At 45.3% G+C, this 27,737-nt stretch overlaps 1 protein-coding gene across 1 annotated transcript in view; it reads right to left on the bottom strand.

The window, feature by feature from the left end:
- DNAH14 (dynein axonemal heavy chain 14) overlaps positions 1-27,737 on the bottom strand; it is a 1,015,490-nt gene that overhangs the window by 34,545 nt on the left and 953,208 nt on the right. Inside the window, exons 75-78 of the mRNA XM_088449338.1 lie at positions 24,075-24,231; positions 20,022-20,232; positions 19,827-19,929; positions 14,652-14,879 (exon numbers count right to left, since the gene is read on the bottom strand). Coding sequence (XP_088305464.1) covers positions 14,652-14,879; positions 19,827-19,929; positions 20,022-20,232; positions 24,075-24,231 — 699 coding nt within the window. The remainder of the gene's footprint in view (positions 1-14,651; positions 14,880-19,826; positions 19,930-20,021; positions 20,233-24,074; positions 24,232-27,737) is intronic.

Raw genomic sequence — 27,737 nt, forward strand, 5'->3', positions numbered from 1 at the left:
TGCAGTAATTCTGTGAGGTGCAGTAATTCTGTGAGGTGCAGTAATTCTGTGAGGATCAGTAATTCTGTGAGGTGCAGTAATTCTGTGAGGTGCAGTAATTCTGTGAGGTGCAGTAATTCTGTGAGGATCAGTAATTCTGTGAGGTGCAGTAATTCTGTGAGGTGCAGTAATTCTGTGAGGTGCAGTAATTCTGTGAGGATCAGTAATTCTGGGAGGTGCAGTAATTCTTGGAGGTGCAGTAATTCTGTGAGGATCAGTAATTCTGTGAGGATTAGTAATTCTGTGAGGTGCAGTAATTCTGTGAGGATCAGTAATTCTGTGAGGATTAGTAATTCTGGGAGGTGCAGTAATTCTGTGAGGTGCAGTAATTCTGTGAGGATCAGTAATTCTGTGAGGATTAGTAATTCTGTGAGGTGCAGTAATTCTGTGAGGTGCAGTAATTCTGTGAGGATCAGTAATTCTGGGAGGTGCAGTAATTCTGGGAGGTGCAGTAATTCTGTGAGGATCAGTAATTCTGTGAGGTTAGTAATTCTGTGAGGTTAGTAATTCTGTGAGGTGCAGTAATTCTGTGAGGATCAGTAATTCTGTGAGGTTAGTAATTCTGTGAGGTGCAGTAATTCTGTGAGGATTAGTAATTCTGTGAGGTGCAGTAATTCTGTGAGGTGCAGTAATTCTGTGAGGATCAGTAATTCTGTGAGGTTAGTAATTCTGTGAGGTTAGTAATTCTGTGAGGATTAGTAATTCTGTGAGGTTCGGTAATTCTGTGAAGTTCAATTCTGTGAAGTTAGTAATTCTGTGAGGTGCAGTAATTCTGTGAGGATTAGTAATTCTGTGAAGTTCAATTCTGTGAAGTTAGTAATTCTGTGAGGTGCAGTAATTCTGTGAGGTGCAGTAATTCTGTGAAGTTCAATTCTGTGAAGTTAGTAACTCTGTGAGGATTAGTAATTCTGTGGGGTGCAGTAATTCTGTGAAGTGCAGTAATTCTGTGAGGATCAGTAATTCTGGGAGGTGCAGTAATTCTGGGAGGATCAGTAATTCTGGGAGGTGCAGTAATTCTGGGAGGATCAGTAATTCTGGGAGGTGCAGTAATTCTGGGAGGTGCAGTAATTCTGGGAGGTGCAGTAATTCTGGGAGGATCAGTAATTCTGTGAGGTGCAGTAATTCTGTGAGGTGCAGTAATTCTGTGAGGTGCAGTAATTCTGTGAGGTGCAGTAATTCTGTGAGGATCAGTAATTCTGTGAGGATCAGTAATTCTGTGAGGTGCAGTAATTCTGTGAGGTGCAGTAATTCTGTGAGGATCAGTAATTCTGTGAGGAGCAGTAATTCTGTGAGGATCAGTAATTCTGTGAGGTGCAGTAATTCTGTGAGGTGCAGTAATTCTGTGAGGTGCAGTAATTCTGTGAGGATCAGTAATTCTGTGAGGATTAGTAATTCTGGGAGGTGCAGTAATTCTGTGAGGTGCAGTAATTCTGTGAGGATTAGTAATTCTGTGAGGTTCGGTAATTCTGTGAAGTTCAATTCTGTGAAGTTAGTAATTCTGTGAGGTGCAGTAATTCTGTGAGGATTAGTAATTCTGTGAAGTTCAATTCTGTGAAGTTAGTAATTCTGTGAGGTGCAGTAATTCTGTGAGGATCAGTAATTCTGTGAGGAGCAGTAATTCTGTGAGGATCAGTAATTCTGTGAGGTGCAGTAATTCTGTGAGGTGCAGTAATTCTGTGAGGATTAGTAATTCTGTGAAGTTCAATTCTGTGAAGTTAGTAATTCTGTGAGGTGCAGTAATTCTGTGAGGTGCAGTAATTCTGTGAAGTTCAATTCTGTGAAGTTAGTAACTCTGTGAGGATTAGCAATTCTGTGGGGTGCAGTAATTCTGTGAAGTGCAGTAATTCTGTGAAGTGCATTAATTCTGTGGGGTGCAGTAATTCTGTGGGGTGCAGTAATTCTGTGAGGTGCAGTAATTCTGTGAGGATCAGTAATTCTGGGAGGTGCAGTAATTCTGGGAGGATCAGTAATTCTGGGAGGTGCAGTAATTCTGGGAGGTGCAGTAATTCTGTGAGGATCAGTAATTCTGTGAGGTGCAGCAATTCTGTGGGGTGCAGTAATTCTGTAGGGTGCAGTAATTCTGTGAGGTGCAGTAATTCTGTGAGGATCAGTAATTCTGTGAGGATCAGTAATTCTGTGAGGATCAGTAATTCTGTGAGGTGCAGTAATTCTGTGAGGTGCAGTAATTCTGTGAGGATCGGTAATTCTGTGAGGTGCAGTAATTCTGTGAGGTGCAGTAATTCTGTGAGGATCAGTAATTCTGTGAGGTGCAGTAATTCTGTGAGGATCAGTAATTCTGTGAGGTGCAGTAATTCTGTGAGGTGCAGTAATTCTGTGAGGATCAGTAATTCTGTGAGGATTAGTAATTCTGGGAGGTGCAGTAATTCTGGGAGGTGCAGTAATTCTGTGAGGATTAGTAATTCTGTGAGGTGCAGTAATTCTGTGAGGTGCAGTAATTCTGTGAGGATCAGTAATTCTGGGAGGTGCAGTAATTCTGGGAGGTGCAGTAATTCTGGGAGGTGCAGTAATTCTGTGAGGATCAGTAATTCTGGGAGGTGCAGTAATTCTGGGAGGTGCAGTAATTCTGTGAGGATCAGTAATTCTGTGAGGTTAGTAATTCTGTGAGGTTAGTAATTCTGGGAGGTGCAGTAATTCTGTGAGGATCAGTAATTCTGTGGGGTGCAGTAATTCTGTGGGGTGCAGTAATTCTGGGAGGTGCAGTAATTCTGGGAGGTTAGTAATTCTGGGAGGTTAGTAATTCTGGGAGGTTAGTAATTCTGGGAGGTTAGTAATTCTGTGAGGATCAGTAATTCTGTGAGGTGCAGTAATTCTGTGAGGTGCAGTAATTCTGTGAGGTGCAGTAATTCTGTGAGGTGCAGTAATTCTGTGAGGATCAGTAATTCTGTGAGGTGCAGTAATTCTGTGAGGTGCAGTAATTCTGTGAGGTGCAGTAATTCTGTGAGGATCAGTAATTCTGTGAGGTGCAGTAATTCTGTGAGGTGCAGTAATTCTGTGAGGATTAGTAATTCTGTGAGGTGCAGTAATTCTGTGAGGTGCAGTAATTCTGTGAGGATCAGTAATTCTGTGAGGTGCAGTAATTCTGTGAGGTGCAGTAATTCTGTGAGGATCAGTAATTCTGTGAGGTGCAGTAATTCTGTGAGGTGCAGTAATTCTGTGAGGTGCAGTAATTCTGTGAGGATCAGTAATTCTGTGAGGATTAGTAATTCTGGGAGGTGCAGTAATTCTGTGAGGTGCAGTAATTCTGTGAGGATCAGTAATTCTGTGAGGATTAGTAATTCTGTGAGGTGCAGTAATTCTGTGAGGTGCAGTAATTCTGTGAGGATCAGTAATTCTGGGAGGTGCAGTAATTCTGGGAGGTGCAGTAATTCTGTGAGGATCAGTAATTCTGTGAGGTTAGTAATTCTGTGAGGTTAGTAATTCTGTGAGGTTAGTAATTCTGTGAGGTGCAGTAATTCTGTGAGGATCAGTAATTCTGTGAGGTTAGTAATTCTGTGAGGTGCAGTAATTCTGTGAGGATTAGTAATTCTGTGAGGTGCAGTAATTCTGTGAGGTGCAGTAATTCTGTGAGGATCAGTAATTCTGTGAGGTTAGTAATTCTGTGAGGTTAGTAATTCTGTGAGGATTAGTAATTCTGTGAGGTTCGGTAATTCTGTGAAGTTCAATTCTGTGAAGTTAGTAATTCTGTGAGGTGCAGTAATTCTGTGAGGATTAGTAATTCTGTGAAGTTAGTAATTCTGTGAGGTGCAGTAATTCTGTGAGGTGCAGTAATTCTGTGAAGTTCAATTCTGTGAAGTTAGTAACTCTGTGAGGATTAGTAATTCTGTGGGGTGCAGTAATTCTGTGAAGTGCAGTAATTCTGTGGGGTGCAGTAATTCTGTGAGGTGCAGTAATTCTGTGAGGTGCAGTAATTCTGTGAGGATCAGTAATTCTGGGAGGTGCAGTAATTCTGGGAGGATCAGTAATTCTGGGAGGTACAGTAATTCTGGGAGGTGCAGTAATTCTGTGAGGATCAGTAATTCTGTGAGGATCAGTAATTCTGTGGGGTGCAGTAATTCTGTGGGGTGCAGTAATTCTGTGAGGTGCAGTAATTCTGGGAGGTTAGTAATTCTGTGAGGATCAGTAATTCTGTGAGGTGCAGTAATTCTGTGAGGTGCAGTAATTCTGTGAGGTGCAGTAATTCTGTGAGGTGCAGTAATTCTGTGAGGATCAGTAATTCTGTGAGGATCAGTAATTCTGTGAGGTGCAGTAATTCTGTGAGGTGCAGTAATTCTGTGAGGATCAGTAATTCTGTGAGGTGCAGTAATTCTGTGAGGATCAGTAATTCTGTGAGGTGCAGTAATTCTGTGAGGTGCAGTAATTCTGTGAGGTGCAGTAATTCTGTGAGGATCAGTAATTCTGTGAGGATTAGTAATTCTGGGAGGTGCAGTAATTCTGTGAGGTGCAGTAATTCTGTGAGGATCAGTAATTCTGTGAGGATCAGTAATTCTGTGAGGTGCAGTAATTCTGTGAGGATCAGTAATTCTGGGAGGTGCAGTAATTCTGGGAGGTGCAGTAATTCTGGGAGGTGCAGTAATTCTGTGAGGATCAGTAATTCTGTGAGGTCAGTAATTCTGTGAGGTCAGTAATTCTGTGAGGTGCAGTAATTCTGTGAGGATCAGTAATTCTGTGAGGTTAGTAATTCTGTGAGGTTAGTAATTCTGTGAGGTGCAGTAATTCTGTGAGGTGCAGTAATTCTGTGAGGATCAGTAATTCTGTGAGGTTAGTAATTCTGTGAGGTTAGTAATTCTGTGAGGATTAGTAATTCTGTGAGGTTCGGTAATTCTGTGAAGTTCAATTCTGTGAAGTTAGTAATTCTGTGAGGTGCAGTAATTCTGTGAGGTGCAGTAATTCTGTGAGGTGCAGTAATTCTGTGAAGTTCAATTCTGTGAAGTTAGTAACTCTGTGAGGATTAGTAATTCTGTGGGGTGCAGTAATTCTGTGAAGTGCAGTAATTCTGTGGGGTGCAGTAATTCTGTGGGGTGCAGTAATTCTGGGAGGTGCAGTAATTCTGGGAGGTGCAGTAATTCTGGGAGGTGCAGTAATTCTGGGAGGTGCAGTAATTCTGTGAGGATCAGTAATTCTGTGAGGATCAGTAATTCTGTGAGGTGCAGCAATTCTGTGGGGTGCAGTAATTCTGTGGGGTGCAGTAATTCTGTGAGGATCAGTAATTCTGTGAGGATCAGTAATTCTGTGAGGTGCAGTAATTCTGTGAGGTGCAGTAATTCTGTGAGGTGCAGTAATTCTGTGAGGTGCAGTAATTCTGTGAGGATCGGTAATTCTGTGAGGTGCAGTAATTCTGTGAGGTGCAGTAATTCTGTGAGGATCAGTAATTCTGTGAGGTGCAGTAATTCTGTGAGGATCAGTAATTCTGTGAGGTGCAGTAATTCTGTGAGGTGCAGTAATTCTGTGAGGTGCAGTAATTCTGTGAGGATCAGTAATTCTGTGAGGATTAGTAATTCTGTGAGGTGCAGTAATTCTGTGAGGTGCAGTAATTCTGTGAGGTTAGTAATTCTTTGAGGTTAGTAATTCTGTGAGGTGCAGTAATTCTGTGAGGTGCAGTAATTCTGTGGGGTGCAGTAATTCTGTGAGGTGCAGTAATTCTGTGAGGTTAGTAATTCTGTGAGGTGCAGGAATTCTGTGAGGTGCAGGAATTTCTGTGAGGTTAGTAATTCTGTGAGGTTAGTAATTCTGTGAGGTTAGTAATTCTGTGAGGTGCAGGAATTTCTGTGAGGTGCAGGAATTTCTGTGAGGTGCAGTAATTCTGTGAGGTGCAGTAATTCTGTGAGGTGCAGTAATTCTGTGAGGTGCAGGAATTTCTGTGAGGTGCAGTAATTCTGTGAGGTTAGTAATTCTGTGAGGTGCAGTAATTCTGTGAGGTGCAGTAATTCTGTGAGGTTAGTAATTCTGTGAGGTGCAGTTATTCTGTGAGGTGCAGTAATTCTGTGAGGTGCAGTAATTCTGTGAGGATCAGTAATTCTGTGAGGTGCAGTAATTCTGTGAGGTGCAGTAATTCTGTGAGGTGCAGTAATTCTGTGAGGATCAGTAATTCTGTGAGGTGCAGTAATTCTGTGAGGTGCAGTAATTCTGTGAGGTGCAGTAATTCTGTGAGGTGCAGTAATTCTGGGAGGATCAGTAATTCTGGGAGGTGCAGTAATTCTGTGAGGTGCAGTAATTCTGTGAGGATCAGTAATTCTGTGAGGTTAGTAATTCTGTGAGGTGCAGTAATTCTGTGAGGATCAGTAATTCTGTGAGGATCAGTAATTCTGTGAGGTTAGTAATTCTGTGAGGTGCAGTAATTCTGTGAGGATTAGTAATTCTGTGAGGTGCAGTAATTCTGTGAGGTGCAGTAATTCTGTGAGGATCAGTAATTCTGTGAGGATCAGTAATTCTGTGAGGTTAGTAATTCTGTGAGGATTAGTAATTCTGTGAGGTTCGGTAATTCTGTGAAGTTCAATTCTGTGAAGTTAGTAATTCTGTGAGGTGCAGTAATTCTGTGAGGATTAGTAATTCTGTGAAGTTCAATTCTGTGAAGTTAGTAATTCTGTGAGGTGCAGTAATTCTGTGAGGTGCAGTAATTCTGTGAAGTTCAATTCTGTGAAGTTAGTAACTCTGTGAGGATTAGTAATTCTGTGAGGTTCGGTAATTCTGTGAAGTTCAATTCTGTGAAGTTAGTAATTCTGTGAGGTGCAGTAATTCTGTGAGGATTAGTAATTCTGTGAAGTTAGTAATTCTGTGAGGTGCAGTAATTCTGGGAGGTGCAGTAATTCTGTGAAGTTCAATTCTGTGAAGTTAGTAACTCTGTGAGGATTAGTAATTCTGTGGGGTGCAGTAATTCTGTGAAGTGCAGTAATTCTGTGGGGTGCAGTAATTCTGTGAGGTGCAGTAATTCTGTGAGGATCAGTAATTCTGGGAGGTGCAGTAATTCTGGGAGGATCAGTAATTCTGGGAGGTACAGTAATTCTGGGAGGTACAGTAATTCTGTGAGGATCAGTAATTCTGTGAGGATCAGTAATTCTGTGAGGATCAGTAATTCTGTGGGGTGCAGTAATTCTGTGGGGTGCAGTAATTCTGGGAGGTTAGTAATTCTGTGAGGATCAGTAATTCTGTGAGGTGCAGTAATTCTGTGAGGTGCAGTAATTCTGTGAGGTGCAGTAATTCTGTGAGGTGCAGTAATTCTGTGAGGATCAGTAATTCTGTGAGGATCAGTAATTCTGTGAGGTGCAGTAATTCTGTGAGGTGCAGTAATTCTGTGAGGATCAGTAATTCTGTGAGGTGCAGTAATTCTGTGAGGATCAGTAATTCTGTGAGGTGCAGTAATTCTGTGAGGTGCAGTAATTCTGTGAGGTGCAGTAATTCTGTGAGGATCAGTAATTCTGTGAGGATTAGTAATTCTGGGAGGTGCAGTAATTCTGTGAGGTGCAGTAATTCTGTGAGGATCAGTAATTCTGTGAGGATCAGTAATTCTGTGAGGTGCAGTAATTCTGTGAGGATCAGTAATTCTGGGAGGTGCAGTAATTCTGGGAGGTGCAGTAATTCTGGGAGGTGCAGTAATTCTGTGAGGATCAGTAATTCTGTGAGGTCAGTAATTCTGTGAGGTCAGTAATTCTGTGAGGTGCAGTAATTCTGTGAGGATCAGTAATTCTGTGAGGTTAGTAATTCTGTGAGGTGCAGTAATTCTGTGAGGTGCAGTAATTCTGTGAGGTGCAGTAATTCTGTGAGGATCAGTAATTTTGTGAGGTTAGTAATTCTGTGAGGTTAGTAATTCTGTGAGGATTAGTAATTCTGTGAAGTTCAATTCTGTGAAGTTAGTAATTCTGTGAGGTGCAGTAATTCTGTGAGGTGCAGTAATTCTGTGAAGTTCAATTCTGTGAAGTTCAATTCTGTGAGGATTAGTAATTCTGTGAAGTGCAGTAATTCTGTGGGGTGCAGTAATTCTGTGGGGTGCAGTAATTCTGTGGGGTGCAGTAATTCTGTGAGGTGCAGTAATTCTGTGAGGATCAGTAATTCTGGGAGGTGCAGTAATTCTGGGAGGATCAGTAATTCTGGGAGGTGCAGTAATTCTGGGAGGTGCAGTAATTCTGTGAGGATCAGTAATTCTGTGAGGTGCAGCAATTCTGTGGGGTGCAGTAATTCTGTGGGGTGCAGTAATTCTGTGAGGTGCAGTAATTCTGTGAGGATCAGTAATTCTGTGAGGATCAGTAATTCTGTGAGGTGCAGTAATTCTGTGAGGTGCAGTAATTCTGTGAGGTGCAGTAATTCTGTGAGGTGCAGTAATTCTGTGAGGATCGGTAATTCTGTGAGGTGCAGTAATTCTGTGAGGTGCAGTAATTCTGTGAGGATCAGTAATTCTGTGAGGTGCAGTAATTCTGTGAGGATCAGTAATTCTGTGAGGTGCAGTAATTCTGTGAGGTGCAGTAATTCTGTGAGGTGCAGTAATTCTGTGAGGATCAGTAATTCTGTGAGGATTAGTAATTCTGTGAGGTGCAGTAATTCTGTGAGGTGCAGTAATTCTGTGAGGTTAGTAATTCTTTGAGGTTAGTAATTCTGTGAGGTGCAGTAATTCTGTGAGGTGCAGTAATTCTGTGGGGTGCAGTAATTCTGTGAGGTGCAGTAATTCTGTGAGGTTAGTAATTCTGTGAGGTGCAGGAATTCTGTGAGGTGCAGGAATTTCTGTGCGGTTAGTAATTCTGTGAGGTTAGTAATTCTGTGAGGTTAGTAATTCTGTGAGGTGCAGGAATTTCTGTGAGGTGCAGGAATTTCTGTGAGGTGCAGTAATTCTGTGAGGTGCAGTAATTCTGTGAGGTGCAGTAATTCTGTGAGGTGCAGGAATTTCTGTGAGGTGCAGTAATTCTGTGAGGTTAGTAATTCTGTGAGGTGCAGTAATTCTGTGAGGTGCAGTAATTCTGTGAGGTTAGTAATTCTGTGAGGTGCAGTTATTCTGTGAGGTGCAGTAATTCTGTGAGGTGCAGTAATTCTGTGAGGATCAGTAATTCTGTGAGGTGCAGTAATTCTGTGAGGTGCAGTAATTCTGTGAGGTGCAGTAATTCTGTGAGGATCAGTAATTCTGTGAGGTGCAGTAATTCTGTGAGGTGCAGTAATTCTGTGAGGTGCAGTAATTCTGTGAGGTGCAGTAATTCTGTGAGGATCAGTAATTCTGGGAGGTGCAGTAATTCTGGGAGGTGCAGTAATTCTGTGAGGATCAGTAATTCTGTGAGGATTAGTAATTCTGTGAGGTGCAGTAATTCTGTGAGGATCAGTAATTCTGTGAGGATTAGTAATTCTGGGAGGTGCAGTAATTCTGGGAGGTGCAGTAATTCTGTGAGGATCAGTAATTCTGTGAGGATTAGTAATTCTGTGAGGTGCAGTAATTCTGTGAGGTGCAGTAATTCTGTGAGGATCAGTAATTCTGGGAGGTGCAGTAATTCTGGGAGGTGCAGTAATTCTGTGAGGATCAGTAATTCTGTGAGGTTAGTAATTCTGTGAGGTTAGTAATTCTGTGAGGTGCAGTAATTCTGTGAGGATCAGTAATTCTGTGAGGTTAGTAATTCTGTGAGGTGCAGTAATTCTGTGAGGATTAGTAATTCTGTGAGGTGCAGTAATTCTGTGAGGTGCAGTAATTCTGTGAGGATCAGTAATTCTGTGAGGTTAGTAATTCTGTGAGGTTAGTAATTCTGTGAGGATTAGTAATTCTGTGAGGTTCGGTAATTCTGTGAAGTTCAATTCTGTGAAGTTAGTAATTCTGTGAGGTGCAGTAATTCTGTGAGGATTAGTAATTCTGTGAAGTTCAATTCTGTGAAGTTAGTAATTCTGTGAGGTGCAGTAATTCTGTGAGGTGCAGTAATTCTGTGAAGTTCAATTCTGTGAAGTTAGTAACTCTGTGAGGATTAGTAATTCTGTGGGGTGCAGTAATTCTGTGAAGTGCAGTAATTCTGTGAGGATCAGTAATTCTGGGAGGTGCAGTAATTCTGGGAGGATCAGTAATTCTGGGAGGTGCAGTAATTCTGGGAGGATCAGTAATTCTGGGAGGTGCAGTAATTCTGGGAGGTGCAGTAATTCTGTGAGGATCAGTAATTCTGTGAGGATCAGTAATTCTGTGGGGTGCAGTAATTCTGTGGGGTGCAGTAATTCTGTGAGGTGCAGTAATTCTGGGAGGTTAGTAATTCTGGGAGGATCAGTAATTCTGTGAGGTGCAGTAATTCTGTGAGGTGCAGTAATTCTGTGAGGTGCAGTAATTCTGTGAGGTGCAGTAATTCTGTGAGGATCAGTAATTCTGTGAGGATCAGTAATTCTGTGAGGTGCAGTAATTCTGTGAGGTGCAGTAATTCTGTGAGGATCAGTAATTCTGTGAGGAGCAGTAATTCTGTGAGGATCAGTAATTCTGTGAGGTGCAGTAATTCTGTGAGGTGCAGTAATTCTGTGAGGTGCAGTAATTCTGTGAGGATCAGTAATTCTGTGAGGATTAGTAATTCTGGGAGGTGCAGTAATTCTGTGAGGTGCAGTAATTCTGTGAGGATTAGTAATTCTGTGAGGTTCGGTAATTCTGTGAAGTTCAATTCTGTGAAGTTAGTAATTCTGTGAGGTGCAGTAATTCTGTGAGGATTAGTAATTCTGTGAAGTTCAATTCTGTGAAGTTAGTAATTCTGTGAGGTGCAGTAATTCTGTGAGGTGCAGTAATTCTGTGAAGTTCAATTCTGTGAAGTTAGTAACTCTGTAAGGATTAGCAATTCTGTGGGGTGCAGTAATTCTGTGAAGTGCAGTAATTCTGTGAAGTGCAGTAATTCTGTGGGGTGCAGTAATTCTGTGGGGTGCAGTAATTCTGTGGGGTGCAGTAATTCTGTGAGGATCAGTAATTCTGGGAGGTGCAGTAATTCTGGGAGGATCAGTAATTCTGGGAGGTGCAGTAATTCTGGGAGGTGCAGTAATTCTGGGAGGATCAGTAATTCTGTGAGGTGCAGCAATTCTGTGGGGTGCAGTAATTCTGTGGGGTGCAGTAATTCTGTGAGGTGCAGTAATTCTGTGAGGATCAGTAATTCTGTGAGGATCAGTAATTCTGTGAGGATCAGTAATTCTGTGAGGTGCAGTAATTCTGTGAGGTGCAGTAATTCTGTGAGGATCGGTAATTCTGTGAGGTGCAGTAATTCTGTGAGGTGCAGTAATTCTGTGAGGATCAGTAATTCTGTGAGGTGCAGTAATTCTGTGAGGATCAGTAATTCTGTGAGGTGCAGTAATTCTGTGAGGTGCAGTAATTCTGTGAGGATCAGTAATTCTGTGAGGATTAGTAATTCTGGGAGGTGCAGTAATTCTGTGAGGTGCAGTAATTCTGTGAGGATTAGTAATTCTGTGAGGTGCAGTAATTCTGTGAGGTGCAGTAATTCTGTGAGGATCAGTAATTCTGGGAGGTGCAGTAATTCTGGGAGGTGCAGTAATTCTGGGAGGTGCAGTAATTCTGTGAGGATCAGTAATTCTGGGAGGTGCAGTAATTCTGGGAGGTGCAGTAATTCTGTGAGGATCAGTAATTCTGTGAGGTTAGTAATTCTGTGAGGTTAGTAATTCTGTGAGGTGCAGTAATTCTGTGAGGATCAGTAATTCTGTGAGGTTAGTAATTCTGTGAGGTGCAGTAATTCTGTGAGGTGCAGTAATTCTGTGAGGTGCAGTAATTCTGTGAGGTGCAGTAATTCTGTGAGGATCAGTAATTCTGTGAGGTTAGTAATTCTGTGAGGTTAGTAATTCTGTGAGGATTAGTAATTCTGTGAGGTTCGGTAATTCTGTGAAGTTCAATTCTGTGAAGTTAGTAATTCTGTGAGGTGCAGTAATTCTGTGAGGATTAGTAATTCTGTGAAGTTCAATTCTGTGAAGTTAGTAATTCTGTGAGGTGCAGTAATTCTGTGAGGTGCAGTAATTCTGTGAAGTTCAATTCTGTGAAGTTAGTAACTCTGTGAGGATTAGTAATTCTGTGGGGTGCAGTAATTCTGTGAAGTGCAGTAATTCTGTGAGGATCAGTAATTCTGGGAGGTGCAGTAATTCTGGGAGGATCAGTAATTCTGGGAGGTGCAGTAATTCTGGGAGGATCAGTAATTCTGGGAGGTGCAGTAATTCTGGGAGGTGCAGTAATTCTGTGAGGATCAGTAATTCTGTGGGGTGCAGTAATTCTGTGAGGTGCAGTAATTCTGGGAGGTGCAGTAATTCTGGGAGGTGCAGTAATTCTGGGAGGTTAGTAATTCTGGGAGGATCAGTAATTCTGTGAGGTGCAGTAATTCTGTGAGGTGCAGTAATTCTGTGAGGTGCAGTAATTCTGTGAGGTGCAGTAATTCTGTGAGGTGCAGTAATTCTGTGAGGATCAGTAATTCTGTGAGGATCAGTAATTCTGTGAGGTGCAGTAATTCTGTGAGGATCAGTAATTCTGTGAGGAGCAGTAATTCTGTGAGGATCAGTAATTCTGTGAGGTGCAGTAATTCTGTGAGGTGCAGTAATTCTGTGAGGATCAGTAATTCTGTGAGGATCAGTAATTCTGTGAGGATTAGTAATTCTGTGAGGTTAGTAATTCTGTGAGGTTAGTAATTCTGTGAGGATTAGTAATTCTGTGAGGTTCGGTAATTCTGTGAAGTTCAATTCTGTGAAGTTAGTAATTCTGTGAGGTGCAGTAATTCTGTGAGGATTAGTAATTCTGTGAAGTTCAATTCTGTGAAGTTAGTAATTCTGTGAGGTGCAGTAATTCTGTGAAGTTCAATTCTGTGAAGTTAGTAACTCTGTGAGGATTAGCAATTCTGTGGGGTGCAGTAATTCTGTGAAGTGCAGTAATTCTGTGAAGTGCAGTAATTCTGTGGGGTGCAGTAATTCTGTGGGGTGCAGTAATTCTGTGAGGTGCAGTAATTCTGTGAGGATCAGTAATTCTGGGAGGTGCAGTAATTCTGGGAGGATCAGTAATTCTGGGAGGTGCAGTAATTCTGGGAGGTGCAGTAATTCTGTGAGGATCAGTAATTCTGTGAGGTGCAGCAATTCTGTGGGGTGCAGTAATTCTGTGGGGTGCAGTAATTCTGTGAGGATCAGTAATTCTGTGAGGATCAGTAATTCTGTGAGGATCAGTAATTCTGTGAGGATCAGTAATTCTGTGAGGTGCAGTAATTCTGTGAGGTGCAGTAATTCTGTGAGGATCGGTAATTCTGTGAGGTGCAGTAATTCTGTGAGGTGCAGTAATTCTGTGAGGATCAGTAATTCTGTGAGGTGCAGTAATTCTGTGAGGATCAGTAATTCTGTGAGGTGCAGTAATTCTGTGAGGTGCAGTAATTCTGTGAGGTGCAGTAATTCTGTGAGGATCAGTAATTCTGTGAGGATTAGTAATTCTGGGAGGTGCAGTAATTCTGTGAGGTGCAGTAATTCTGTGAGGATTAGTAATTCTGTGAGGTGCAGTAATTCTGTGAGGTGCAGTAATTCTGTGAGGATCAGTAATTCTGGGAGGTGCAGTAATTCTGGGAGGTGCAGTAATTCTGTGAGGATCAGTAATTCTGTGAGGTTAGTAATTCTGTGAGGTTAGTAATTCTGTGAGGTGCAGTAATTCTGTGAGGATCAGTAATTCTGTGAGGTTAGTAATTCTGTGAGGTTAGTAATTCTGTGAGGTGCAGTAATTCTGTGAGGTGCAGTAATTCTGTGAGGTTAGTAATTCTGTGAGGTTAGTAATTCTGTGAGGTGCAGTAATTCTTTGAGGTGCAGTAATTCTGTGAGGTTAGTAATTCTGTGAGGTGCAGTAATTCTGTGAGGTTAGTAATTCTGTGAGGTGCAGTAATTCTGTGAGGTGCAGTAATTCTGTGAGGTTAGTAATTCTGTGAGGTGCAGTAATTCTGTGAGGTTAGTAATTCTGTGAGGTTAGTAATTCTGTGAGGTGCAGTAATTCTGTGAGGTGCAGTAATTCTGTGGGGTGCAGTAATTCTGTGAGGTGCAGTAATTCTGTGAGGTTAGTAATTCTGTGAGGTGCAGGAATTCTGTGAGGTGCAGGAATTTCTGTGAGGTTAGTAATTCTGTGAGGTTAGTAATTCTGTGAGGTTAGTAATTCTGTGAGGTGCAGTAATTCTGTGAGGTGCAGGAATTTCTGTGAGGTGCAGTAATTCTGTGAGGTGCAGTAATTCTGTGAGGTGCAGTAATTCTGTGAGGTGCAGGAATTTCTGTGAGGTGCAGTAATTCTGTGAGGTTAGTAATTCTGTGAGGTGCAGTAATTCTGTGAGGTTAGTAATTCTGTGAGGTGCAGTTATTCTGTGAGGTGCAGTAATTCTGTGAGGTGCAGTAATTCTGTGAGGTGCAGTAATTCTGTGAGGTTAGTAATTCTGTGAGGTGCAGTAATTCTGTGAGGTTAGTAATTCTGTGAGGTGCAGTAATTCTGTGAGGTGCAGTAATTCTGTGAGGTGCAGTAATTCTGTGAGGTTAGTAATTCTGTGAGGTGCAGTAATTCTGTGAGGTGCAGTAATTCTGTGAGGATCTGTAATTCTTTCAAACACTGACACAATTTGGATCATTTCATGGCGCTGAGAATTTCCCATAGGCCATAAGCGGACCACACAAACCTCCAGGTCGGAGTAGGTGAACTCATACGGGATGGTCCAGCCCAGAGCCCCATACTTTCTCCTCTCATTCACCACAGCATTAAACAGGCACAGACTGAAGAGCAGCTTCCTCCATGGCAGCCCATTGGTTTCCTTCTCGAAGGTCTTCTCTGTGATCAGCCCGGTGCCACCGCTGTCAAATGTCTGCAGCAATTTCCCCTTCAGTCCCATAGGGGGCTCCACCGCCATCTGCCAGGAAACAAGGGGTATAATAAGCAATAAGTCAGTGTAGACAGGGCTATAATAACCACTGGGACATGTTTATTTGCTCTATATCTCCAGTTCAAGTTCAGCAGCAGATATAAAAACTGGTTGTAACTGGTGTATAGACGCTCCATTACATAGGGGGAGATGTATCAAAGCTTCAAGAGAAATTAAGTTGAGAAGTTGCCCATAGCAACCAATCAGCTCCTGACAATTTATAGACTGTGCTAGATAAAGGACAGCTAGGAGCTGATTAGTTGCTATGGGCAACTTCGCCACTTTATCTCTAAAAAGGTTTGACACATCTCCCCCATAGGAACATGGCACCTGGCCTGGAAGCATAGTATTGTAGAATTTAATTTGATACATGTCTATGATGTTTCGATGCGCACAACACGACATGGTGAATTGGGCGCACATGCTTTCTTTCCGATAGACTTGGGAGATAATGATCCGTGCGTTGTGGCTGAGATATGTGGACCGCCAACCTGCGCGCCATTTCAATATTAAAGGCCTGATAATGAATCAAAGGCGAGTCTGAATGCGGGAACATCTAGTGATTTTTAGCAAACTGTGCACGTGCCGCACCACAGAGACGCGCCAGGACAGAAGCTACTGTGTGTGGCCGGTTCTCTCTGTCCGTGGAATGGCCTCTTGTGGACACATTGAAGACATCAGTGTCTGCGCTAATCTGAGGCGCGTGTATGACGGGGAGACGCCTGGTTCTGGTTTTTGCGTCCAGCACAGAGTTAGTGTAAGTGCTGATAATGATGACGATGACTGTGGACACAAAAACCCTGGGCGGTGCGACTATATGCATGATGCTCCTATGGGCGTAAGGTAGTTAAGTCTGACTACCGCGGCCACCCACACTTGTGGCCATTTTGTGCCCAACGCAAAATCAGGGCGTATATGTCCTCAATCCCCCAATGAAACACAACATGAACAAAGTACAGTTGAAAAAGGTTTAAGCTAATTACACCCATAGGGCCCCAGGTACGGCCACTAAAATTCACAGAGACTTGCGCTGTGTGAGGGAGACGCAGGCGCAGATGTACAACGGTGTCAGTAGCCATATTACATAAGCAGATATGTGCATGGGCTCGCGGCTTTATAAACATAGTGTAAATGGCTAATTATACAAATGTTTCGTGACTGAGGGAGGTACGGCCAGAGGGGAACACACACACACGCTGCAATATGGCAGCCAGTACTGGCAGTGTCACAGCGCATGGGGCCTCACAATGATCAGGCTGACCGATAGCGATCTTATCAGACAAGATGGAGATGTTGTGGGAAGATGACCTCTGCCGACCGGAGAGTGACTACCTTCTGCCAGATGCCATCTTCACGGTCAAAATGGACAATGGGCCTGATTAATTACAGAACGCAATATTGCGTACGCACGCATTTCACTGCGAAAGTATGCTACTCCATAGCGATCGCTAAGCCGTCACGGCACTACATGAGGACGCCCACCTTACCTTACACGCACATACGTAATGTGTAGCAAGAGTGCGAAAACATCGGTACAATCGAGTACCATCGCAGCCTCACGCACAGGTAAGGCAAGTCAGACCTCACTCAGGAACTGCTTACTTATGCGCACGCTATGAGGCCTCAGGCGGCGTATGGTATCGCAGTGGCTAATTTATGCACGCCCCTGCAATGGCGTTCAAACGCACTGGCACGCCTGCGTTCGACCGACCACACCCCTGTCACTACCCCCAAACAGAACTTCCTGTCAATCGCTCTAGCAATAGCTAGTTCACGCACTGCGATGCATGAGCAGTGAGCAACAATCGGCCGATTGCATGCGTATAACCAACTGCGGGCCCGATTCAGCAAGGAACGCGAAGGAGAGAACGCACGCACTTGACCGATGTTTTTGCACTGCATGTGCGTGAACTAACCAGTGCGATCGGGTTATGGTACGCAGGCAACACGCAGTGTGTACGCAGACCCTTCCGAAATTGATTGACAGGAAGCGCCGTTTGTGGGCGGTGATGGGGGGTGGTCAGGAAAACGCAGGCATTATAGAGGCGTGCATAATTTAGGCAGTGCAGCGGCATACGCAGCCATACCGTAAGCTGTACACAGGAAGCGGCCAAAATCCTGCGGCAGGTCAGGTCACCCACTATTGGTGTGACTCCCCTATTTGAATTTTGGGCTGCCCTGCAGCCGTACCTCTGGAGACGCCAGAACGAAACACACTGTACTTCTGCGTTTTCATTTGAACGCAAATAGTTTTTTTCTTCTGCGTCCAGACAGCGTGCACACAAAGTCGGAGTGCGATTGTGGAGCACGAGAGACGCACTGTCTCAGAAATGGGTTAAAAATGTAGTGGGCGTTCCTGGGCGGTGACAGGGAGCAGTGCTTAAAGTGGTCCTAGAGACGTGGTGGAACTCCACCCCCCCTCCTCTGCACTTTAATAAAGGGACAGCGCATGCCGTAGGCACATGCCAAAAAATGGGGAGTGGTCTCAAAAGAAAGGGGCGTGGTCACACAATATCTATATTCAAATTACGCCACAGTAGCATTCACATTACACCGCACGTAGTGCCCCTGATTCACATTACACCACGTAGTAGTGTCCCAAATTCATGTTATGACACACAGCAGTGCCCCTTTTACACAATGCCCACAGTAGTGCCCCTTTTACACAATGCCCACAGTAGTGCCCCTTTTACACATAGCGCTCACAGCAGTAGTGCCCCTTATACAATGCCCACAGCAGTAGTGCCCATTATGCAATGCCTGCTGTAGTGGTGGCCATTATGCAGTGCCCCTAGTAGTGGTAGTGCCCCTTATGCAGAGCCCACCATAGTGTTGCCCTTTATGCAGTGCCCCCAGTAGTAGTGCCCCCAGGAGTGATGCCCCTTATGCAGTGCCCCTTAGGCAAAGCCCACAGTAGTGGTGCCCCTTATGCAGTGACCCCAGTAGTAGTGCCCCTTATGCAGTGCTCCCAGGAGTGGTGCCCCCTATGCAATGCCCCCATTAATAGTGCCGCCAATAGTAACGCCCCCAGTAGTAACCCCAGTAGTAGTGCCCCAAGTAGCAATGTCCCCTGTAGTAGTGCCCCCAGTGGTAATGCTCCCTGTAGTAGTGCCCCCAGTAGTAATGCTCCCTGTATTAGTGCCCCCAGTGGTAATGCTCCCTGTAGTAGTGCCCCCAGTAGTAATGCTCCCTGTATTAGTGCCCTCAGTGGTAATGCTCCCTGTATTAGTGCCCTCAGTGGTAATGCTCCCTGTATTAGTGCCCCCAGTAGTAATGCTCCCTGTAGTAGTGCACCAGTGGTAATACTCCCTGTAGTAGTGCCCCAGTGGTAATACTCCCTGTAGTAGTGCCCCCAGTGGTAATGCTCCCTGTAGTAGTGCCCCCAGTGGTAATGCTCCCTGTAGTAGTGCCCCCCAGTGGTAATGCCCCCAGTAGTAGTGCCCCCAGTGGTAATGCTCCCTGTAGTAGTGCCCCAGTGGTAATGCTCCCTGTAGTAGTGCTCTCAGTGGTAATGCCCCCTGTAGTAGTGCCTCCAGTGGTAATGCTCCCTGTAGTAGTGCCCCCAGTGGTAATGCTCCCTGTAGTAGTGCACCCACTGGCAATGCTCCCAGTAGTAGTGCTCTCAGTGGTAATGCTCCCAGTAGTAGTGCCCTCAGTGGTAATACTCCCTGTAGTAGTGCCCTCAGTGGTAATACTCCCTGTAGTAGTGCCCCCAGTGGTAATGCTCCCTGTAGTAGTGCCCCCAGTGGTAATGCTCCCTGTAGTAGTGCCCCCAGTAGTAAAGCTTCCTGTAGTAGTGCCCCAGTGGTAATACTCCCTGTAGTAGTGCCCTCAGTGGTAATGCTCCCTGTAGTAGTGCCCCCAGTGGTAATGCTCCCTGTATTAGTGCCCCCAGTGGTAATGCTCCCTGTAGTAGTGCCCCCAGTAGTAATGCTCCCTGTAGTAGTGCCCCAGTGGTAATACTCCCTGTAGTAGTGCCCTCAGTGGTAATGCTCCCTGTAGTAGTGCCCCCAGTGGCAATGCTCCCTGTAGTAGTGCCCCCAGTTGTAATGCTCCCTGTAGTAGTGCCCCCAGTGGTAATGCTCCCTGTAGTAGTGCCCCCAGTGGTAATGCCCCCTGTAGTAATGCCCCCAGTAGGCCGCTTACACAAACAAAACCCCAAAAAACAATACTTACCTTAAGCCCCGCTCCTGCATCCGCTGCCTCTGGTCTGCCCGCCTGCTGGTAACAAAATCTCAATGGGCACCCGGCAAATGGAGCCTCCCTGCGGCGCCGGGCTGAGGTGGAACTGGTTCAGTCTCCAAATAGACCCCACTTTAACCCACGACAGGGAGGCAAGAGATGGTCTGTCTTATGGGCGTATCACGGGCGTTTTGGTGAAAGCGGTTCCGTACATGGACGCTGAACCGCTCACATAGGAGGCCGAACTCGGACGGAGAGACTGCGCCTGCAAGTCTTGACGGTGAGACAGACGGTGGCGTATAAGGATGCACCAATCAGTATTACAGCGTGTACGGACAGTGACAGTTGGCGTCTCAGTCCTTGCACCATTGGACGCACAGGTGTAAACTAGAGAAAAGCGCTGTAGCCGCATTTGCATAAAGTCTTACACGGGTGAGCGCTAATATACGCAGAGACAGGTGCGGCTGCATCTGACTGAGAATCAGCCCCATTATCTGTAAGTTCTATTATCTAGTGCTAGACTGCGCAGAGAACCATTTACGCCCCCCCCCCCCCCTACTTCTCTGTACTTCTCAGAAGAGCGATAACAGGCGACAGCCCACTATATAGATATTGTCTCCATTTGATGTACAGACATTTGGCTGAGAGCGGTATTGGGAATAATCATTGGGGATAAAGAGGGGGGGGGGCAGAGGTCGGGCGAGGTCTTACTCCTCCTGCGCTCTCATCTTCTCGGGCTTTGTGGCTTCTCACCTTGAACCCTTTCTGCAGAATGGAGCATGGGAAGCACTGATCAGACTTAGAGCTCAGCCAGAGCCTAAACTGGGGGTCCATGGAACTGCGCTGCCGCTCAAATCTGTAATACATCCATAATGTCATAATGAGCGCTGCTCTGCATACAAGCAACAAAACAGCTGCTGCAAAGCTTACTACGGGCACTGGACTTACCCGTCCACAATTTCCCTGAGCCTGGGCATGAAGGAGGCAGCCAGGTGGCAGTTCTGCAGGAAGACCCAGTGTCCTTTCAGTCGTTTTGCTTTATTGATCAGCTCCTCAGCCTTCACCCCCTGGCCACGGCCCAGAGAGACCATGTCTAGGTGCAGGGTGCTCCCTCTGCTCTCCAGGGCCAGCCGCTCCAGCTGTCCCACCGGGTCAGTACCTATTGGTAACACATAGAGCACATAAGTGATTACACGTCTTCGCCTTCAGTTTGTGTAACCCATTTCCTGCCCGCTATCAGCTGCTTATTGGGCTGGGCCAGAGAATACAGCCAATCCCCTTCACTCTGCCTCCAATAACACCACCATTCACCCCGCCTCCCAAATCTGCGGCCATGGTGTCATACGTCACTCCGACCTCAGCATATACCAGTGCTTCCCAACCTCGGCCCTCAAGGAGCCATGAAGTACCTCAGTGATGTCACTGGGAACCCATCCCTCACAGTTAGGAGCCATGACCTGCCTCCGTGATGTCACTGGGAACCCGTACCTCATAATTAGGAGCCATGAAGTGCCTCAGTGATGTCACTGGGAACCCGTCCCTCATAGTTAGGAGCCATGACCTGCCTCAGTGATGTCACTGGGAACCCGTCCCTCATAGTTAGGAGCCATGAAGTGCCTCAGTGATGTCACTGGGAACCCATTCCTCATAGTTAGGAGCCATGAAGTGCCTCAGTGATGTCACTGGGAACCCGTACCTCATAGTTAGCAGCCATGAAGTGCCTCAGTGATGTCACTGGGAACCCGTCCCTCATAGTTAGTAGCCATGAAGTGCCTCAGTGATGTCACTGGGAACCCGTCCCTCATAGTTAGTAGCCATGAAGTGCCTCAGTGATGTCACTGGGAACCCGTCCCTCATAGTTAGGAGCCATGAAGTGCCTCAGTGATGTCACTGGGAACCCATCCCTCATAGTTAGGAGCCATGAAGTGCCTCAGTGATGTCACTGGGAACCCGTCCCTCATAGTTAGGAGCCATGACATGCCTCAGTGAAGTCACTGGGAACCCATCCCTCATAGTTAGGAGCCATGAAGTGCCTCAGTGATGTCACTGGGAACCCGTCCCTCATAGTTAGGAGCCATGCAGAACCTCAGTGATGTCACTGGGAACCCGTCCCTCATAGTTAGGAGCCATGAAGTGCCTCAGTGATGTCACTGGGAACCCGTCCCTCATAGTTAGTAGCCATGAAGTGCCTCAGTGATGTCACTGGGAACCCGTCCCTCATAGTTAGGAGCCATGAAGTGCCTCAGTGATGTCACTGGGAACCCGTCCCTCATAGTTAGTAGCCATGAAGTGCCTCAGTGATGTCACTGGGAACCCGTCCCTCATAGTTAGTAGCCATGAAGTGCCTCAGTGATGTCACTGGGAACCCGTCCCTCATAGTTAGGAGCCATGAAGTGCCTCAGTGATGTCACTGGGAACCCGTCCCTCATAGTTAGGAGCCATGCAGTGCCTCAGTGATGTCACTGGGAACCCGTCCCTCATAGTTAGGAGCCATGAAGTGCCTCAGTGATGTCACTGGGAACCCGTCCCTCATAGTTAGGAGCCATGAAGTGCCTCAGTGATGTCACTGGGAACCCATCCCTCATAGTTAGGAGCCATGACATGCCTCAGTGATGTCACTGGGAACCCTTCCCTCATAGTTAGGAGCCATGAAGTGCCTCAGTGATGTCACTGGGAACCCGTTCCTCATAGTTAGGAGCCATGAAGTGCCTCAGTGATGTCACTGGGAACCCGTTCCTCATAGTTAGGAGCCATGACATGCCTCAGTGATGTCACTGGGAACCCATCCCTCATAGTTAGGAGCCATGACATGCCTCAGTGATGTCACTGGGAACCCTTCCCTCATAGTTAGGAGCCATGAAGTGCCTCAGTGATGTCACTGGGAACCCGTTCCTCATAGTTAGAAGCCATGAAGTGTCTCAGTGATGTCACTGGGAACCCTTCCCTCATAGTTAGGAGCCATGACCTGCCTCAGTGATGTCACTGGGAACCCTTCCCTCATAGTTAGGAGCCATGAAGTGCCTCAGTGATGTCATTGGGAACCCGTCCCTCATAGTTAGAAGCCATGAAGTGTCTCAGTGATGTCACTGGGAACCCTTCCCTCATAGTTAGGAGCCATGAAGAGCCTCAGTGATGTCACTGGGAACCCGTCCCTAATAGTTAGGAGCCATGAAGAGCCTCAGTGATGTCACTGGGAACCCGTCCCTCATAGTTAGGAGCCATGAAGAGCCTCAGTGATGTCACTGGGAACCCTTCCCTCATAGTTAGGAGCCATGAAGTGCCTCAGTGATGTCACTGGGAACCCATCCCTCATAGTTAGGAGCCATGAAGAGCCTCAGTGATGTCACTGGGAACCCGTCCCTCATAGTTAGGAGCCATGAAGAGCCTCAGTGATGTCACTGGGAACCCGTCCCTCATAGTTAGGAGCCATGACATGCCTCAGTGATGTCACTGAGAACCCGTCCCTCATAGTTAGGAGCCATGACCTGCCTCAGTGATGTCACTGGGAACCCTTCCCTCATAGTTAGGAGCCATGAAGTGCCTCAGTGATGTCACTGGGAACCCGTCCCTCATAGTTAGGAGCCATGAAGAGCCTCAGTGATGTCACTGGGAACCCGTCCCTCATAGTTAGGAGCCATGAAGTGCCTCAGTGATGTCACTGGGAACCCGTCCCTCATAGTTAGGAGCCATGACATGCCTCAGTGATGTCACTGGGAACCCGTCCCTCATAGTTAGGAGCCATGAAGAGCCTCAGTGATGTCACTGGGAACCCGTCCCTCATAGATAGGAGCCATGAAGTGCCTCAGTGATGTCACTGGGAACCCGTCCCTCATAGTTAGGAGCCATGAAGTGCCTCAGTGATGTCACTGGGAACCCGTCCCTCATAGTTAGGAGCCATGAAGTGCCTCAGTGATGTCACTGGGAACCCGTCCCTCATAGTTAGGAGCCATGACATGCCTCAGTGAAGTCACTGGGAACCCGTCCCTCACAGTTAGGAGCCATGAAGAGCCTCAGTGATGTCACTGGGAACCCGTCCCTCATAGTTAGGAGCCATGAAGTGCCTCAGTGATGTCACTGGTTCACAAAATAGCTGCCACCACTCTGTGCCGGGGAAAATGCTATTTATCATCAATGGTTGTTTTATGGCATCATGTTCATACATTACTGTGACCGACTACACCTTACAAACTTAATTCAATGATTGAAGGACGTTCTAGGCACTCGCTGACTTTTATCCTTACTGTGTAAGTTATTATGACAGGAGCTGAATACTTTGTATGTCTATCTATGACGCATCCTCTCCACCAGCGCCATCATCTACTGGGGTCCCACAAGGATGTGTTCTAGGCTCTATGCTGTTCTCACTGTACACTTCATCTCCGGGGATCTAATTAGCTCATTCAGCCTCCAGTACGACATCTAGACTGGTGACCCCTAAATCTGCCTCTCCCCCTCTCTACTCTCTGGTGTAACCAACTGTGCGCCCGATTCAGGGATGTCCGCTGATCACACATCCGCCAGGTCTTTGTACGCAGCGCTGCGCGGTAATATGCTAATGCCACAGGAGGGGTCTGTGTAATTAGACGCCTTCTGCTGGCTTCTCTGATCCGCTTGCTGTGCCCAAGTACACAGCATCTGATCATCACCAGTAACCCTGTGGTGCGGGCAGCATTGGGTGACACCGTACGAGGGGAGCTGCTCTGCTATATTGGTGTCAGCCCTTTGGAGAGCGTCACTGAGCAGCGGTTATGGATGACGCGCTCATCCTCTCTGCCAGGAGAAAGGTAAGGGGCAAGCCCCCCCAGCATGATGAGAACGCGGGGCGCAACACGAGGTTACGGCCCCAAAACGTCATGCTTCAGGAGACATGGTTTCGTTGGCACAGGATAATGGCTGGTCATGCATGTATCTGTGTGTACATACGATATATATATTATATAAATCAGTTGCTCTCACAATGACATTGTCCCGTATTACCGTGTGTGGATCCTTGTGACTCACCAGAGGAGAGTATAAATATAAGAGGGGAGGCTGCCTCGGACTCCTCCAGAGCCAGCTTCAGATTCATTGCACTGATCCGAACGTATTCTGCGCCCATATTCTCAACTATAAACTCTCGGACGGCGCCCGTTAAACATTCAGGTCGAAGAACTTTTATCTATTAAAAAAAATAAAAATAAAGCATAGATACATTATCTTCAGACTTCATTTATCATTGGCAGGTAACTTATTCTGCGGAGGTAAAATGTCAGGGCATGCTGCGACTTGTAGTGTCACAGCAGCTGACGAACTGCAGGTTTCCTTCCTCTGCTGGCATACATAAAGATAAATGGATTTCAATAGTACATCGCCCCCCTGTGGCCAAATGAGTATTTGCATGGCGCTACCAAAGAGCAGCTTTTGCATCTATTCTCTCAGACACTGAGAAGACTCCTCGCTGTATGAGTCCCCAACAATGTGTAAGCCTGCGAGCAGGGCCCTCTGACCTCACTGTCTGTCTGTTATTACCCAGTCTTGTTTTATTACGGTTATGTTCACAATTATAAAGTGCAACGGAGTACGCTATATAAGTAACTGTTCCTAAATAAATAATAAATGAATATGGTATAATTGTCTGCAATTTCATGATGGAGCTGAGGGAAACCTAATGCAATCGCAGCTGCGATTTAGCGCAGAACGCAACTATGAATATATATGCTAATGCCTGCCAAAGCACGACCGGCATAAAGACGCCCGCTGCTGCCATCTCATATTGGTGCATTGTCGCTCTCCTGCGTAAATATCGGTACTATCGATACACATTAAGTGGTCACACAGCATGTACGGCAAGTCTGACCAGCCGCAAACACTGCAGCTTCTCGCAACGCAGAGATCTCTCGTGCTGTGAATCCAATCGCAATGTCCAATTCATGCACATGCACATAACTGCGTTTAAACGGCCAGACGCGCCTGCGTTTACCAGACCACCCCCCATTACCTTCCCAAACGCTGACCACGTGACACTTTGTGAATGATTCCTTTGTGCGAACGTAATCGCAAACCGATCGCGGAGCATGCGCAGTACGACTTATACGCACGCACAGGGGCAGCTGGGGCTGTTTGCAGCTGGGGTTAAAAGCACCAAGTGTTAAATGTACAAAGTGTGATTACATAACAGTTAATCAAACAGTTATCCTGCATGAATATGGACTAATCATCTGTTTATTTCATTTCATCCCTCAGGTATGTGACTGTCTCATCTTGCTTATTGCACCGATATTCTGCATAGAACCTCATGCTTGCAATCGTGTGTGGATTTAAATGTATGTGACTGTCTCATCTTGCTTATTGCACCGATATTCTGCATAGAACCTCATGCTTGCAATCGTGTGTGGATTCAAATGTATGTGACTGTCTCATCTTGCTTATTGCACCGATATTCTGCATAGAACCTCATGCTTGCAATCGTGTGTGGATTCAAATGTATGTGACTGTATCTCTTGCATAGTTTTTTTTTTTCTCTTCCTGTATAGTCTGTATTGTTCAGTGAAGCATAGTTTATGGTATATATCTGGCCTGGTTTTTGCTCCAACTCAGAGCAAGTTATCTCCTTTGATCAGCAGAGCAATTGAGTCAGTTGTAGCCTATCTTAATCAAGGGTTACCACTCCTTATATTCAGTCTAGGGGCAGCTGGGGTTAAAAGCACAAAGTGTGATTACATAACAGTTAATCAAACAGTTGAACAAACATTGACCAACATCTAAGGTCATTTCAGATTAAGAAACTGATTGCTTTAAAATTTGTCTACAAATAACAAACCTATAACTCACCATGTATTACACATTTCTTTTTATCAACTCTCTCCTTTGTATTTTCTCTAAGGATATAACATCCCTAACTCTCCCGGCATCTCCCCTCTCTGGGCACACTGCCGCCCTATTGAGTCACTCACCTCCTCTAAAAACTAATGAGATTTCTTTTCATCATACACTGACTATTACAGCCTCATTGTGTCACTATAATAAACTTTTACACACCTACAACTATATCTACTTCTCCATCCTCCTGCTTTTATTATCTGGTGACATATCACCAAATCCAGGCCCCTCACACATACAGCGGATTTACTATGGAATAAATATCCTGCAAACCTCACATGTCTCCCATCACCCTCCAAATCAATAAATGTGCCTTATAGAATTCACACTTGATCACAACTTATTATTTTACATCTGAACATCTCTTTACAATAACTGCTTTCACCAATTTCTACATTTACCTGAGACTGCTGGTTCACACGTTCACCAAACTCTCTAAATAGCCCCACATGAAGTGGCTTCAGCTACCCGGCAGACTTCACGTAAACTGATATAACAGCCATGGCTTTCCACAGACACCTACATATACTGTCACATACACTGATATAACAGCCATGGCTTTCCACAGACACCTACATATACTGTCACATATACTGATATAACAGCCATGGCTTTCCACAGACACCTACATATACTGTCACATACACTGATATAACAGCCATGGCTTTCCACAGACACCTACATATACTGTCACATACACTGATATAACAGCCATGGCTTTCCACAGACACCTACATATACTGTCACATACACTGATATAACAGCCATGGCTTTCCACAGACACCTACATATACTGTCACATACACTGTAATAATAACCATGGCTTTCCACAGACACCTACATATACTGTCACATACACTGATATAATAACCATGGCTTTCCACAGACACCTACATATACTGTCACATACACTGATATAACAGCCATGGCTTTCCACAGACACCTACATATACTGTCACATACACTGATATAACAGCCATGGCTTTCCACAGACACCTACATATACTGTCACATACACTGATATAACAGCCATGGCTTTCCACAGACACCTACATATACTGTCACATACACTGATATAATAACCATGGCTTTCCACAGACACCTACATATACTGTCACATACACTGTAATAATAACCATGGCTTTCCACAGACACCTACATATACTGTCACATACACTGATATAACAGCCATGGCTTTCCACAGACACCTACATATACTGTCACATACACTGATATAACAGCCATGGCTTTCCACAGACACCTACATATACTGTCACATACACTGATATAACAGCCATGGCTTTCCACAGACACCTACATATACTGTCACATACACTGATATAATAACCATGGCTTTCCACAGACACCTACATATACTGTCACATACACTGATATAACAGCCATGGCTTTCCACAGACACCTACATATACTGTCACATACACTGATATAACAGCCATGGCTTTCCACAGACACCTACATATACTGTCACATACACTGATATAATAACCATGGCTTTCCACAGACACCTACATATACTGTCACATACACTGATATAACAGCCATGGCTTTCCACAGACACCTACATATACTGTCACATACACTGATATAACAGCCATGGCTTTCCACAGACACCTACATATACTGTCACATACACTGATATAACAGCCATGGCTTTCCACAGACACCTACATATACTGTCACATACACTGATATAACAGCCATGGCTTTCCACAGACACCTACATATACTGTCACATACACTGTAATAATAACCATGGCTTTCCACAGACACCTACATATACTGTCA

The sequence above is a fragment of the Taudactylus pleione genome, unplaced genomic scaffold, assembly GCF_031769625.1.
Source record: "Taudactylus pleione unplaced genomic scaffold, aTauple2 ptg000483l, whole genome shotgun sequence".
Lineage (NCBI taxonomy): Eukaryota > Metazoa > Chordata > Amphibia > Anura > Myobatrachidae > Taudactylus > Taudactylus pleione.